This window comes from Chiloscyllium plagiosum, unplaced genomic scaffold (genome assembly GCF_037043375.1).
Source record: "Chiloscyllium plagiosum isolate Xiang-an unplaced genomic scaffold, Cpla_swu_hap1 HiC_scaffold_31, whole genome shotgun sequence".
NCBI classification, from domain to species: domain Eukaryota; kingdom Metazoa; phylum Chordata; class Chondrichthyes; order Orectolobiformes; family Hemiscylliidae; genus Chiloscyllium; species Chiloscyllium plagiosum.
In genome coordinates, this window is record NW_028270169.1 from 24662939 (window position 1) to 24679912 (window position 16974).

General features: G+C 41.0%; 1 protein-coding gene across 2 annotated transcripts in view; it reads left to right on the forward strand.

The window, feature by feature from the left end:
• The window catches only part of sez6b (seizure related 6 homolog b), a 973463-nt gene extending 957168 nt beyond the window's left edge, over positions 1 to 16295 (forward strand). For both annotated transcript variants that reach the window (XM_043718461.2, XM_043718460.2), the window contains one exon: positions 13737 to 16295. In XM_043718461.2, the coding sequence (XP_043574396.2) occupies positions 13737 to 13809 (73 nt within the window). In that variant the 3' untranslated portion in view covers positions 13810 to 16295. The remainder of the gene's footprint in view (positions 1 to 13736) is intronic.
• Positions 16296 to 16974: the final 679 nt, after the last annotated feature.

Consider the following 16974-nt stretch of genomic DNA (forward strand, 5'->3'; position numbering starts at 1 on the left):
AACACTAACCACCATCAATAGAGCATCCATGTAGCCAAATAAATATTTACATGCAAAGCCCACTTTGGGCAATGTAAACCACCAAAAGTGAGGAGGAGGTAGGGAGGGAAGGAAGGGACAAAATCAAAATGCAGTTGGAAGGAGAAATAAAGAACTGTATCCTCTTCAGTGTCCACCTCTCTCTAAAGGCATTGAGTGCATTCCTGGACACCGCACGCTTCTTCTCCGGGGACACCCGGGCACAAACATCACTGCTGAAAAGGGGCAGAACAGTCAGCAGATATGATCCCTTTCACAGCCCACTGCCAGGACCTCTCTTTTTTATCTTTTCTTCCCAGAATTGCTACATGCACAACTGAGCGACTTTCCCACCATCAATATCACCATGACATCCTTTGCATATTTTTTCCTCTTGATTACCATCACCCATGCAGCTGGTTAGAGGTGGACAAGCAAAGCGCATTATGGGTGATGCTAATGATCAAAAGTGAAGGGGGTGGCAGGGAGAACGGGATGGGACTAAATCAAAATGGAGTTGGAAATACACCCCACCTCACACTAAAGGCATCAATGGACACCACATGCTCCTCACCAACAGCACCTGGGCATAAACGTATCCCAGGAAAAAGGGCAGGCATGACCCCAAGTTCTGCTTTGTTTTTAACCTATTTTCTGAGCAACCTGCTCAAGGATGTTATTGTATACCTCTGGAGCAGGTGGGACTTGAACCAAGGACGCCCGACTCAAAGTTAGGAAGCTATCACTGCGACATAAGAATACATGAATGGGTTTTTTTTAACCTATTTTCAATAAATCAAATTGATGTAATAATCTAATAAAAAGGGCTTAGGCAATGAGTTCCAGCTGGGCATGCCATTCCTGTTACTGAGGGAACCCAGTGAGTCCCATGAGGAGATTCATTAGTGACTCCGCATGGGTCTCATAGGAGTTGTCACAGACTGTGTCCATTATTTCCTGAAAACCCAAACTAGTGAGTCTTCCCTCCTTTGCTTCCTGACCTACTTAAAATTCCCAAACTGATTCTACTGAGACTGTCTCGCATATCTTGCTTTACATGGACCATTGGCCCTGAATCCTTCAACTTTACCATGCGACGCAAGTCAATTCAGCTCACACCTGTTCACTGAAAGAAGTAATCTCTTAATTCCATTCACCCGCTTTTTGCTATACCATCAGGTTTTCTTTTCTTTTACCCCATTGATGTTTTAAAATTATAATGGTCCTTAAATAACTCCACAGAGGCCAGTATCCCATCATCAAGTCACCCTTTATTTACACATGGAGAGCTCTTGACACTGATCCAACTCCCTCACCGCCAGCTCTCAGAGTGAACAGAATGTCTGATACATCAGCTTTGACAAAGGGTCAGTTAGACTCGAAATTTCAGTTATTTTCTCTCCTTACAGATGCTGCCAGACCTGCTGAGATTTTCCAGCATTTTCTCTTTTGGTCTGATACATCGATTCTTTATTTTACCATTGCGCAAGAACTTTATTCAACATTTACACACGTGAAAAAACGCCCATGTGACCAGTGAACCATTACCAAGTAAAGCCTGATAAGGGCAATGCTTACAACACTCCTGATCTTATCTGTCAGCTAAGGCTAACAGCTCCATCAGGGGGAACTCATATTCTATGAGGTCCACATGGCTGACCTCATTACAATCACTACAGATCCCACCTCAATTGTTTCTGAAAGGATATTGCTTGAAATAACAACCCATTGTGTTAAAGCAAAAACATTAAATCTCTCCTTTTTTGCAGTTATTTTCAATTTATGACCCCAACTAACAGATTCAGTGACTAGTAGAAATATCATGCCTCCAAACACAGCAATAAAAGTCTTTCTCCACAAAACCTTCCTGTAAAGCTAGTCAATAAAGTCTTAGAATTGAAGATTTATACAGTAAGACAATTTCAAATTCAATGGTTTGATAAAATATTGGGGAAAAAGTTCTGCAAATTGTTTGAACGTTTATATTGAACCATTATGGAGATAATCATCAGGAACTACTAATGGAATCTCACTGAAGAATTCTGCTATCTATAAAGGAAAGGAAAAGATCAAATTCAAAGACAACATGCTGTGGACAAGGTGTAGAAATTGCATTTCTACTTCCATTTCTCTCAGAGAAATCTCAAACTACATTCTTTGTTTTACCACTTATGAAGAAAGGTTCCCTGTGGAGTTAGGTTAATTGGAAAACTGATTTACTTCAAACCTTGAATTTCTGCTCCTGGATTACACCTACTTTAAAAACTCACAACAGCACATGGAGAAGATGGGGAAAATAATGGATTCTTAAATTTGTGTGCCCTGCGATCAGGTGACCAAATTTGGCATTTGAAAGCAATTTTTCTCCTCACCTGTTTGCCTTAAAAACCACAATCAAAATCTAACTCCAGACAACCATTTAGGAAAGAACTGTAACATCCTGAAGACTTATGTCCACTGAATATTTATGTCCATTTGGTCTGGCAAATCTCCCTAAAATAGTTCTTTCTGGTCAACATTTTGGGAAAGATTTTTCTCCAGGATATTCAGTCCACCCCTCAGCTTTAAGTTGCTCAATGTCTGAATGTTTTTGATTGCTGAAGCAAAAAAAGTAAAGAAGTGCAGCCATATTTAGAAATCAAAATGACAAAACTAAACAAAGCTCTAAGATGTACGCTACATTATTGACAATCAAGCCACATTTAGAAATCAATGTCAATGCTTAGTTAAGGGTAAAACAATATAACTGGAGGTCCTAATGTTAACAACCAAGCAATAGCACTTGTTAGCTCCCTGTATGAAAATGTCCAATATAAGACATATCCTGATTTGTATGCCTCTGTCCTAATAACTTGCAGTTCTGAGGACCACAGTTATAAATGGCATCAAACACTGTGAATTCCAAACATTTTATTGCCTGTGGCAGTGTACATGCTGATTTTAAGTTAACTATTAATCATGGCGTGTGAAATATTATCTTCCCCTTTGATCTGCAGTCCTTTTGCTCCACTATGGATGATTGCTTCGTCAATCATTATGCCCACGATTGTGGCTTACCACCTCTTTCCATTGCATTTGTAACTTGCACTTTCAAAAATATCTTTCTCAAATAAAAGCAAACAGCTGCAGATTTGAGAAAACTGAAATGAAAGCAGAAAAGACTGGTGATGTTTTGCATGTTGGGCAGTACTCTATTTTTCTCTCAGATGTTGCCAGGCCTGATGTGAGCATTCAGGATTGACTGTTTTATTTCAAAACTTTTTTTGTTTGATTACATTATTGGATCTTTTGCAGTTCCTCTTTCTCACCTCAGCAAATATTATTTATTCCCCCTTAGCATTAGTTACTTTGAAATATCTTTTTGTACATGAGGAACACTGCAGAAATGCACAAGTGAGCACTGTGGTCACTGAGATTTACAAATAGAGAATTTGACTCTTCACCCAGAGAGTGGTGGATACAGGTATAGGGGAACCTCGAACATCTGAACGAGATGGGCGGGCACTATTTCGTTCAGATAATCGATTATTCAGTTAATGCCCTTCCACTGGGGCTCGGAGTTTTTAAAGTCTGCTCCCCATTTAGGAGACTAGAAACAGCACACAGCACGTGAGCCTCCGCCTCCCCCCAAAACAAAGCGTGCGAGCCCCCGCCCCCGACACCGCACCCTGCCCACTCCCAGAACATTGTCCAACCCCGCCCACTGCCTGCCCCTGCCATCCAACCCTGTCCCCCCCACCCCCCAGCACAAAGCGCGCGAGCCCCCAGCTCCAACACCACACCTCGCCTGGCCCAGAACCCTGTGCAACCCCACTCCCTTCCTGCCCCTGCCCCCAACCCCGTCCAACCCCGCCCCTGCCCCCAACACTGCACTCCCACCTACCCCCACCCCAGAACCCCATCCAACACTGCCCCCAACCCTGTCCCCTGCACCCCAACCCCGTCCAACACCACCCAACACCGCTCCCTACCTACCCTCCCCTGAGGGCCCCTATCACCCCCACCCCCTGTCCGGGGCAGCCAGACTGTGCACCAACAACATGACTGCTGCTGCTGTTGCAGCTGCCTTTGTGGGGTAAGTCTCCAAACATCACGCGTGTACACACACACACACACACACACACAAACACACACACACACCTTTTTACTGCAACTTTTTGACAGGTTCCATTTTTGCCCTGTACACGGCAATGTTCGAGACATTATCTGGGGAAGAGGGGAGAGGGGGTTAGAGTACACCCCTCCGTAGAACTCCAGGGAAAGTGTGGGGGGAGAGAGAGAGAGACCAGGAGGTCAGTCATTTGGAGACGGTGCCTGTTTAATCACTGTAAACAAAAGACGCGATCACTGTTGGAAACACGTTTTGATGTAATGTTTCTATCGGGACCTCGAGATCTCCTTCAGATAATCCGATTTTCAGATATTGGTATTCGGATAATTGAGGTTCCTCTGTATATGGAACACTCTGCCCCAGAAGGCAGTGGAGACCAAGATTCTGGATACTTTCAAGAAAGAGATGGGTAGAGCTCTTAAAGGTAGTGGAAAATCAAGGGTTATGGGGATAAAGCACCAACAGGATACTGTTTGTGGATGATTAGCCATGATCATAATGAATGGTGGTGCTAGCTCGAAGGGCCAAATGGCCTACTCCTGTTCATATTGTCTATTGTCTATTAACACAGTTCTTTGCACAATCAATTTTGTGACCTGGACATTTTTGCATCCATTCTTTTCAATGGATAGAAAATCGTACAAGTTACAATTTGGATGAATAGACCTCATTCAAATTCCAAATGTGCATTCCTGTCACACAATACACTGAAAGCACTAAATTATGATGTGCACTTTCTGTGACACATTCAGATACACTCCTTCTGGTGATAGATCATCCAGCTATTTTATCACTTTTAGATCCAGCAACTGACATGAACAATCTTGTGGCTGTCCTTGAGTACAGGGAAGAATGTAGTTGTTTTTGACACATATTGTCTACTTCGGATTGAAATTTTAAAATGGTCACAACTTAGAATAAGATCAAATAAAAGCAAAGTACAGTCACAGATGGACATCTGAAGGAAAAACAGAAAGTGTTGGAGAAACTCAGCAGGTCTGGCAGGACCTGAGGGGGTTAGAAACAGAATTAACATTTCAACTCTGATATAATTCTTCTTCGGAACATGCAGTTAGAATCATTGAATCGTAGAATCTCTACGGTATGGAAGCAGTCATTTGGCCCATCGAATCCACACTGACCCTCTGAAAAGTATCCCACCTAGACACACCCCCTACCCTATCTCTGCATTTCCCATGGTTAATCCACCTTGCTGCAGATTAAATCTACCTTACCTACCGATTTACAAAGAAGGGTCATATCAGACTCAAAACCTTGACTTTGTTTCTCTCTCCGCAAAAAAACTGCCAGACTGCTGGGTTTTCCCAGTACTTTCTGTTTTCATTACAGAAGGAGACCATTTGGCTGTTTGTATCTATGCTGGCTTTGTGTAGGAACAATGCAGTTCGTCCTGCTGCCCTGCCACTTTCCTGTCACTGTGCAAATATTTTCTCTTCAGATTCCCTCTTGATTGAATCTGTCTCTACCACACTCTCAAAAGTAAATAACAAATCCGAAGTGCACACTACATAAAAATATTTTGTCTCCTATAGCCTTTGGGTTTTTTTGCCAGTCACCTTAAATCAGTGTTCTCTCTTTCTCAACCCTTCCACCAATGTGAACAACTTCTCCCTAGCTGCTTCACTTAGATTTCTCATGATTATAAACATTTTTATTAAATTTCCTTTCGACCTTCAGTCCTTCAGAAGAACAGTCCCAGCTTCACCAATTTATCCATAAAACTGAAATCCCTCAGTCCCGGATGTTTGCCATAAACCTTCTCTGCAACCATCCCAGTGTCTTTGGAACCAATTTCTTCAAATTCTTTGAAGTGGTAACATTCACAGTGGGTAAAACAGTGCTGTACTTGGATCTCCGGTCGGCATTTGACAAGGTGCCATGTGAACTGTTGTTTGCAAACCTGGAGTTCCTGATACAGGGGTTACATATTAGCATGGATAGAGAATTGTCTGGCTGGCAGAAAGCAGAGTTTGCACAAATGGATCTTTTCCTGATTGACATAATGTAACAGCTGGGATCCTGGAGGTGTCTGTGTTAGGAGTTTTACAACGTATGGCTTAGATACTTCGATAATGGGAACAAAGTCATGGTAACCACAATGGCGGTGATTGCTAATATCATCCCCTCCCTCAGTCCCACTGTCCTCCCATGCACTATCATCTCCCCCATCTTATATGTTGTATTTCCCCTTTCACCATCCTTGTCCACTCTGCATCCCAGTCCGCTTCCCAGTCCCTAATACTGAATGATGATTGACCATAACTTTGATTGATCTCTATGCAGCTTGTTGACTGGTGATCCTTGAATCCTTTAACTGTTTGCAGTGGACCCACTGACTGACTGTGGCCCACTTCCTGGACTGCAGTGAAATGGACTATTAGACCAGACTGCCTCAAACTGACAACTCACCCACTCTAAGTTCCTGACATGACAGTGGACAATGTCCCTGATTGGGCACAAGTGAGGACTGCAGATGCTGGAAACCAGAGTTTAGATCAGAGTAGTGCTGGAAAAGCACAGCAGGTCAGGTAGTAACCGAGGAGCAGGAAAATCGACGTTTCGGGCAAAAGCCCTTCATCAGGAATCTGATGAAGGGCTTCTGCCCGAAACGTCAATTTTCCTGCTCCTCGGATGCTGCCTGACCTGCTGTGCGTTTCCAGCACCACTCTGATCTAATGTCCCTGATTGACTGTGCCAGGACCCACCGACTGATGGCAGCCACACTTGACTTGGCTTTTATTTTTATACATGGCTATTTGGTTATCATCTTCGAGGAGAAAGTGAGGTCTGCAGATGCTGGAGATCAAAGTTGAAACTTTATTGCTGGAACAGCACAGCAGGTCAGGCAGCATCCAGGGAACAGGAGATTCGACGTTTCGGGCACAGGCCTGAAGAAGGGCCTGTGCCCGAAACGTCGAATCTCCTGTTCCCTGGATGCTGCCTGACCTGCTGTGCTGTTCCAGCAATAAAGTTTCAACTATTTGGTTATCACACATCCCATGCCTTTGGAATGGAACCTGCTGGTATATGCAGTAGCAGTGAGATTGACAACACACAGTGCTGTACAGGAACATGTCCATCCAGTGACTAATAACTGCTGGGAAACATGACAACTGTCTGGCTTTGTGTCTACATCAAACAGCATGCAAGACAGAAATGCTGTTTGTCTTAAGGTACAGATGATAGGGCAAAGACTTAAAGAAAAGACAGAGATGCTGTGAATATTAGTGTAGACACAAAGTGACTGAGTGCTAAAAGAGAGAGCACAAGCACCCCTAAGATACAGCCTGATTGACACCACAACACAGGTGCCGGTCCCAGGGCTTATGCTCGAAATAGTGACTCTCCTGCTCCTCAGATAGAGACTGACCTGCTGTGCTTTTCCAGTGTCATACTTTCTGACTCTGACACTCCTGCATCTGCAGACCTTACTTTCTCCCAGCTTGCAAAGATACCAGTGTGATCTAAAGTGCAACTTTGAAATTCAGAAGCATCCAATAAGTGGATCAGAGATTAAATGTGGTTTTTGTGGTCATGGCATTGAGAAGCTCCTCACTGGATGTCTCACCTGATTGTCTGAACTTTGGCACCATGGTCCACATGTGGTCTCCCAGCCATCGATGACCTCCACCTCCATTCGTAAATCACATTTCGGTCCTTAATCAGCCCCATCCTTCTCTTTGCTACCATTTTATTATTTGTCGAGACATTTTGAGATCTATTTTATGTAAGCTGGCAATCTTGATTATCATTGGGTTTCTCTTTGGGTATTGCTGAAAAGATAAACATTTTGTTGGAGTTCTATATCACTAACCTTATGAAAAGTGTCAAGGCCCTGCAAAGTGCCTGCTCCACTCCATGTTACTCCAGGAGGTAAAGACTGAGCATCAGGCGAGGGTAGCTCTTTCATGTTACTGCTAAGCAGTAGTAATGCACATGGTTGCACTGACAGGATGCTGTCAAGCCAAAAAGGGATTCTGACTATCAGTGCTACCTCACAGCGCCAGAGACCTCGGTTTAATTCCAGCCTCTGGCAACCGTCTGTGTGGAGTTTGCACATTCTCTCCGTGTCTGTGTGGGTTTCCTCCAGGTGCTGTGGTTCCTCCCACTGTCCAAAGATGTGCAGGTTTAGTGGAATTACCATGCTAAATTGCCCTGTAGTGCCCAAGTGGATTAGCCATGGGAAATGCAAATTACAGGGATCGGTTAGGGGGATGGATCTGGTTGGGATGCTCTTTGGAGGGTCAATGTGGATTCATTGGCCCAAATGACCTGCTTCCACACTGTAAGAATTCTATGGTGCAATGTGTAATGTGAATTTCAGATTTTGGTGTAATGGCAAGCATGGAGACTGACCATACCAAAGACTGGTGTTTCGTATCAAACAGCATGTCCCTTTTGCTGTTCACAACAAGTAAGGTACTGACCATAGTCAACTAGCCTCCGATTCATCTATTGGACAACATTTGGATGTGAGATGAATTTTGTTGACAATTTAGGATTGTCAGCCAAGTTTGGTGTGTGGTGCATTTGCATATACTGGGAGATACATATATTATCACACAGGACCCTGTCTACTTTGCAGACAGAAAGTAGACTTACATGATCTGCATCTATTTCAACTCAATAAAATAGGTGACAGCCATTCTCTTTTCATTTTTCAGGGAAATTCCCTGACTCCTGTTCTTGTTTTAAAGTTGTGACAAAGTCTGTCGATTAACTGTTCATCAGTACCATTTGATTCATTCTCTATAGCAATGGCTCTACCAATCAGAGTGTGTTTGACAACCAGTCAGCACTATCAAGCTTTAAATGTTGGTTTCCTCTTGAATCAGTATTCCTGCAAAATATTCCTGATTAGTGCAAAACAAAAAGTTTCAACAAAATGTACCTAACTTGACTTCTTTTTGACCAAATGGCCTTCTCTTTCCTTATGTCTCGTTCTAATTTCCCTCTGAACTTCCTATATTCAAACTGATTCTCAGCTGCATTATCAACCTGATAATTCTCATAAGTGCCTTTTTTCTATTTCATCCTACTCTCTCATTAGGCATGGAGCTCCAGTCTCATCTCTGGCCTTTCCCACTTTTGGGAGCGTACCTCTTACGCACATCATGTCATGGTCGAGCGGATTAAAACAAACAGGAATGTCTGGCTGAATTCTGCCCGAACACAAACAGTCTCTTTGCTTTTTTGACTGTGCCTTTCAAGTCTTTCAAGCTAACTATCTTAAGCTATTCCATTTTTCCAAACTTAGTTTTAGTTACAATGCTGGATGAAAAACAAGTGAATTTTTAAATTGTGGACCTGAAACTTTGCCAGTTGGTCTTTAGAGCAACAACAAACTTAAAACACACTGAATGAGTGTTTTATTTTGCTGCTCTCTGAACTTTTTGCAAGCACAACTTAACTGAAGATGTTTTATAAGCTATGCACCATACTTTACAAGTGTAATTTTTAGATTCCTTATTAGGTACTTTATGACACAAATAAACAGTGAGATTTGTGAATACAGTAAATCATGCAATAAACATGCAACATTCTAACATGCATTTGATCAGTGGCTGTCCTGGAATCATCTTCGGAATGTAAAAGCCTCAAAAGCTAAGATTTGTCTGCTATGCTGTTTGAACCTGTGTCTGAAAATGGTACCCACAAATCTGTTATAATGTATCTGAACAGCATTAGTTTATATTATTTATCGAACAATGGTAGCAGTCTGTTCAGTCAAAAGTATTTCCATCAGAAACTCAGTAAGATTCACAGAGAGTAACAGAATCCTTCTGAGGTGTTTAATAAGCATGGTCATGTACCCATCAGGGCTGCTGAGTGTCTGGGAAATATCTTGTTTGCTTACAGACAGTGTCTATCAAACTTGAGCTGATAAGTGACAAGTAACATTCATGCCACACAAGTGCCAGGCAATATCCATCTTCAACACGAGAGAATCAACAGTTCAAGAAAGCAAATCACCACTAATGTCTCAAGGTCATTTCGGGATGGGCAATAAAATGCTTGCCAAGCTAACAACACCCTATTCCATGATGAATAAAGAAACAAGCACAGAATAAAGAGTAAAAGAAAGACTTGCATTTCTATTGTGCCTTTCACAGCCACAAGGTGTCCCAAGACACTTTACAGTCAATTAAGGACTTTGGAAGTCTGACAATACAATGGCTTTAAGAGGTATATTTTCTCCTAGTTTTATTTATGAAGAAAGTTTGCGATAAAGGTACCAAAGAGTCTGCTCAAAGCCAATGAAGTAAACAGCTTGAGAGGCTGTGAGGTTTTTTAAAAATTGAAACAATACAAGCAGCCTGAATGGGCGGGGCCAAGCTCCAACAGAACCAGGATTTTTAGTTTTAGCTTTCTGCAGTTGGTGTGGTCTTTAAACTTGATATGGAAGCTTTTATTCCTCTGTTTGTTACAACTAAAAATTGGGGTTCTCTTCCTGCTGCTAGAATTGCATGTGACGCAATTGATTTTATTGAATTAGCCTTTGCCAACCGTGTATTTATGGGATGTTACTATGTTGGAACAGTTAAATAGTAGTAGTTAATATAACTATTATTTTGGTTCGCATTTTGCTAGAGTTACAGTTAAGCCAATTCTTTTATTTTTATTGTCAGTATTTTAAATGCAGAGTAAAGATTAAGTCTGTCTTGCTTAAAGTTGAGTAGTTTGACCAATCCAGTTGCATCTGAAATGCAACACCTTACACTTACCTTTAAAAATCTGGGGTCTAGACTATCTTCATAATATATTTTGAGGGGCTTTATTCTGGTTCATAACAGAAGGATAGCCACCAAGATAAGGAAGGAGAAACAGCAGCAGTGTATGTGCAGCAAATTCCCACAAACAACAACATAACAACCAGATAGTGTGTTTTACCAAAGGTAATAATGTAATAAATATTAGGCAGGTCATCAGCAATAAATTTCCTGTTTTTTGTTTGAAATGCTCTAACTGAATATTGTACTTATAGCTAAGAGGGCAATTTGGGTCCTGGTTTAACAACTTATGTAAAAGACAGCATCTTTGAGGGTGCAGCACTCCCTCAGCGGTGCATTATCAGTGCACAATGTATGCTGAAGTCTCTGGGAGTTGAAACTGGAATCCTTTGACCCAGAAACATGATGACTACAAACATGGGCATAGCTAGTAAGAGATGTATACAAGTTAACTATGGTCCTTAAGGGTTCATGTGTATCAAAAAAACACATGCAAACACAAGGTTTCCCTACTTTGTTGTATAAGGTAATGCTTCTGAATGAGCTAATGTCAAATTTGCATTAGTTCCATTCCATCATCAATTACCAATGTCAACCACATACAGTTGGAGACAATGAGTCATACACAAATCTGAACTTGGAGCAAATATATTCTCTACAGATCCAAAGAGTCCAAGTAATTATGACTGGATTGTAATGTTCTTATATTTATTGTCTTTATGCAAAAACTACCTTGTTAATTGGTACAACAGCCACTTCTGTGAAAATCCTACAGCGGTATATCCTGTCCCACTGAGAGAAACATAAAAACAGGAGATAAGTATCAGCTTGCTGTCAAGCCTTCTCATGCATTCAATATGATCATGACTGAGTGAACACTCCATATGCATCACATGGTATGCCATTGGTAATCAGAAATCTATCAACCTCCACCTTAAACATACTCAAAGACTAAGCTTCTACAGCCCTCTGTGGCAGAGAATTTCAATATTTCACAGTCACCAGAGTAAAAATAATTTCTCCTCGTCTTAGATCGAAGTGGCATCCTTCTTAAATTGTGCATAATTAAATTGTGCTCCTTGTCTCTGGACCTCCCGACCAGGGGAAACATCCTACCTTGTCTGTAACCTTAAGTATTTTGTAAAATTTGAAAGAGTTCATCTCTCACCCTTCAAACTTCGAGAGAATATCGTCCCAGTCTGCCCAATCTCTCTTCATAGGACAGATCTGCCACCTTGGGAACAAGTTTAATGATGGAGAAAGTGGCGACTGCAGATGCTGGAGATCAGAGCTGAAAAACGTGTTGCCGGAAAAGCGCAGCAGGTCTCCCCTTAACCTCCTTCCACCTATCACATTCCCAACGCCCTTCCTCCAAGTCCCTCCTCCCTACCTTTTATCTTAGCCTGCTTGGCACACCTTCCTCATTCCTGAAGAAGGGCTTATGCCCGAAACGTCGATTCTCCTGCTCCTTGGATGCTGCCTGACTTGCTGCGCTTTTCCAGCAACACATTTTTCAATAACTTTAATGATCCTTAGTTGCATTCCCTCTATGGTAATATCTTTCCTGAGGTAAAGACCAAATGTCTGTGCAGTATCTCAGATGCAGTCTATCTTGGATAAGTCCCCACATTGTAGATCGAAAGAAGAATTATTGGCAGCAAACTACCTCAAGCAACCTCTCATCTGTGCCACATCAATGTAGCTGGCAGATACCATGAAGTGCCAGCAGTGGCAATCAGGGCAAATACCACACACACCATGAATTTTGCCTGTTTTGTTTTAACAGTATGATGATATAACAATTGTACTTCCATCACAAACAATGGATGTTTGGCGCTGAAATGTCATTTGCAATATAAATGTGGTTACGGAGTACACACACTGGCCGATACGTTCATTGATGTTGCATCCTATTTTCCAGAATTGAACAGGTACCTCAACCTTCAATACAGGAGTCAGGGCACACAAGTCATTATCAGTCTGGTGCCTGTTATATTGAAAGCATCAAATAGTTGAAGCCTAGAGCTTAAGTCTGGAACAGTCTTTAGCCCTACATGTAAATAAAGAGCTAAATACTGAAGAATCCTGGAAGTAGGGTGACTCTAAAGCTAGCTAAGCTCAGAAATACAAAATCTGAACACAGTCTAACAGGTGATCTTTATCAGTGTGGCTGTCGGCTGCCACAAACAAAGTAACTTTTAAAGTATTCATCTAAATGTGCAGCTAGGTTGTGCAAGAAGTTTTTTTTTCCTGAGTCTACTGTAGATCCAAGAGCTATTGCCTGTTTAACTACCACTCCCCTGCCTCACACTCACACCCTCCACTTCCTGGTTGAATAATGCAGATTTTCCAGTTGGCACTATAGTGGACATGCAGGGGATGCAAATGTGTTGATTTGGATGTTTGAAAGCTATAAGCTTCTGAAATCTGGAGGTTTTCCAATGGTTCGGAAGCCAAAATAGCTGCATATGAAGCTTCCTTGTGAGAGTGTGCATGTGAACATCATATAATTTTACAGTTCAGTCCTTTTTAGCATTCCATTGAACCTTTTCTCTGTTAAATTATTTGTTCCATCCAAGGATCTGTCGACCTAGTAACGAGATGAATATTTTTTAAATGCACAATCTTTATTCACAGGTGTACAATTATGTTCGCAATGCATTGTTGATTGTTGCCATGGAGATCTCTGCAGGAGAATGGTTTGGCAATCAGAGATAGTGGGGAGAGGAGATGGCATGCTTGTGCTAATCAATACGGCATTCAATGCTTTCATTAATAAAACCTATCATTACTGTTGAGAGTACATTTGTCATGAAAATACCACTATGATCTACTGTATGTTGTTTCATTTTCAGGAGGCACGTGAATATGAGGTTACAATTTAAAGGTGGATGCTCTTCTCAACAGAAATGCCCTCTTGCCTTCTAGACAATTTCTCAGCACCTCTTGCCCTTCTGTCCCTCACGACCTTTTGAAATCTGCTTTCCTTTCTGAAGTCAATTCCTCAAATGACTCTGCTGCAATCTGTTCTTCAAGACAACTTTTCTCTCCAAACAAAATAGGAATAAAGACTTAACTGCACTTAAGTGTGTCAATGAAATGTCAATTGCTTGTTGAGTGAATTCAAGTTAAGTAATAAGTGTACCTGTACATTTCTGTGTGCATTGTAGATACAGTCACATAGTAATTATTCTTCAATGTTAAAGAATGCCATTCCAGTAGATAAAAATAATCCAAACTATTGAGCCTTTTACCTTGTATTTATTCACTTGTTTTAAATTGTAAAATGTTTTAAAATGTAAAGTTGTGGTAATAAAACATTTTTATCGATCTCCCTGGTGCATTACACGATTTTTTTGGGATCGGTAGAATTGGCTTTGTTCAGAAGGGTCCCTTTAGCACTTGCTGAATTGCAATCCAGAATTTAGGATCTAAGGCAGACACTGTAATAATCACCATGGAAAATAAAATTATTTATCTATTGTCAGTAGAAATTATGCTAGTACAAAAAGAAATGATGCAATAAAGAGTCATGAAAACAATTATGTTTACTTGACTTCATCCGATAGCCCACTGTCCGTGTAATGCTCCACTTGCTTTGACACCACAGAACTGAAGACGTGATACCAGTTTATATTGATTATTGAAATGACTTTACAGTACCTTGCTATTCTCATATTGAGCCTGAGTTAAGGACTGTGATGTTGCTTTATCCAGAAAAAGTTATCTGTGATTATTTTGTAAATACTGTCATAACATGAAAAAGAACCTGAAAAGTATAATGTATTTCAATTATTATAAAATCATAGAAACTGATAGCACAGAAGAAGAAGATTACTTAGCCCACCATGGCTCTTTGAAGAATAGTCATAGCTAAGTCCACATTCCTGCTTTTTGTCTAAGTTCCCCGTTTTCAAGTACCTGCCCAAAACACCCAACCCATTTTTCAAATTGGAGGTGCATTCAATTTCCACTGCCGTTGAGGCCCAGCTTGATTCTTGATTCGAACAACTCTCCAAGACAATAAATTTCTCCTCAGCTCCCCTGTCAACTTGTTTTAATGTTCTTGAATGTTTTCCCTCTTGTACTCACCCACTCACGAGTGAGGGATTGAACTTTTCCAATTTATTTGATCAAATCTCTTATGTCCACGACACCTTCTCTCTTCCAAGGAAAACAGTCCTAACTGTTCAATATCTTCTTAAACTGAGTTATTTAATCCCTGGTTGTCCCTTTAGGCCTTTCCTAAAAGGTTATGTCCAGATTTGTCCACAATACTCCAACTGAAGCCTAACCAGTGACTAATGAAGTTTTAGCAATGCTATTAAATTCTATTCCTCTATTTATAAATCGAAATACCTCATACGACTTTTAACTTTGACAATTTGCCGCGCCTCCTTTAAAATTCTGTGTATATGAGCAACAAGGTTTTGCTGCTCATCTCTGCTTCTCACATTGTAACAATTATAATTTACAGTCTTTCCAATTAAGTCAGACCAAATGCATTACTTCATATGTCAGTGATGATTTTCCTCATTTAATCATCATATCTATTGTCATCCTGTGGCTTAAATCCATCATCTTTTTAATCTATTACTTGACAAAGATTTGTACCATCTGCAAGCTTTAAAATGCTGCTCCCTGCATCAAGTGTCAATCACTTAACATTGCAACAGCAGTGGACTCAAATGGACCAACAATGGATCAGTGATGTTCCCAGGCCAATGAACATCTTCCCATCTGAAAAGCATCCATCCACCATCATCACCCTTTCCTTCTTGCTATTGAACCAATTATATTTCTCTTAATTTTCTGAGGGTTTGATCATTTATTTAAGATTCCTGAGAAGCACTTCATCAAATAGTTTTTAAAAGTCCACACTTAGAGTATCTCCTGCATTAACTTACATCAACCATCTCTGTTATCTCATCAAAGAAAGAATTTATCTTTAATAAATCCATGCTGCCATCCTTGATTATCCCATGGCTTTGAAAATTAGAGTCTATTTCGTTTATAGAATAATTTCTAATAACATCCCTACGAATCAATGTTCAGATGATGACTTGAGGTCTGACTCCTAACCTCTTTCTCTTCTTCAAATTTATTGAAATGAGAATCCATTACCCCAGACATGTGAGCAGTCGGGAATGTGTCAATCTGGTATTGAATTGACCATGGTGTCAATGTAATTCTTTGCCAGGTAGAACAGTTTACACAATTCCCATTGATAAGAGGAGGATCAATGATTGCCACCAAGCATTACTAGAGACATAATTATATATTCCTTGGACATAAACGGAACAAAAATGCAACTAGCTCACTCTCCCTCATAAATAAATTGTATGTGTTAGCCCACTTTGACACACATCTGATAAAAAACACAAACACTGCAAACATTTCTTCTTTTTATAAAAGAGTATCCCATCTGCAATAAACATTTTTTCTGAAAATGTGGCAAAGTGCCTTTTGATCAACTCTGGTTATGATTTGATTGACAAGGGGCTGAATTCTTTCTGCCCTCTAGGAATGGGCTGAGAGGCATTAGGCCTCAATAACATGGAAGATTCAGGGAGAGTAGTCCTAAGGTTCACTATCATCTCAAAGTATTTCAAGTGGTGAAACGTCAATGGTGCTGCCATCTGCTGGTTGGAGTTGGACTAAAAACTGAAAGAACTACAAATGTTGTAAATCAGAAACAAAAACAAAAACAGAAATTGCTGGAAAAGCTCAGCAGGTCTGGCAGCATCTGTGGAGAGAAATCAGAGTTAAGCCAATTAATTGTTCTACTAATGACCAGTTCATACCCCCACCCTGAATTGTGATGGGTTCTGCCACATGAGGAGTCTGCCAGAAACATGGTATTTTCCAGTAGACTCCTGGGAAGGCCAAGGTGTGAGATAATCAGAGAGAACCAGGGCCCAACTTTCCTGAAAGGTTCACCCCATCAATCTGCAAGGTCTGCCTAACACACCCCCCGCCACACTGAAAAAAAATCCTTACTTTGAAGGTGCTTCCCTGAGCAGCCCCAGCAATGGCCATTACTCTCTGTGGTATTGCCGAAGGCTGACAACTCGCAGGTAGATCATAGACGTG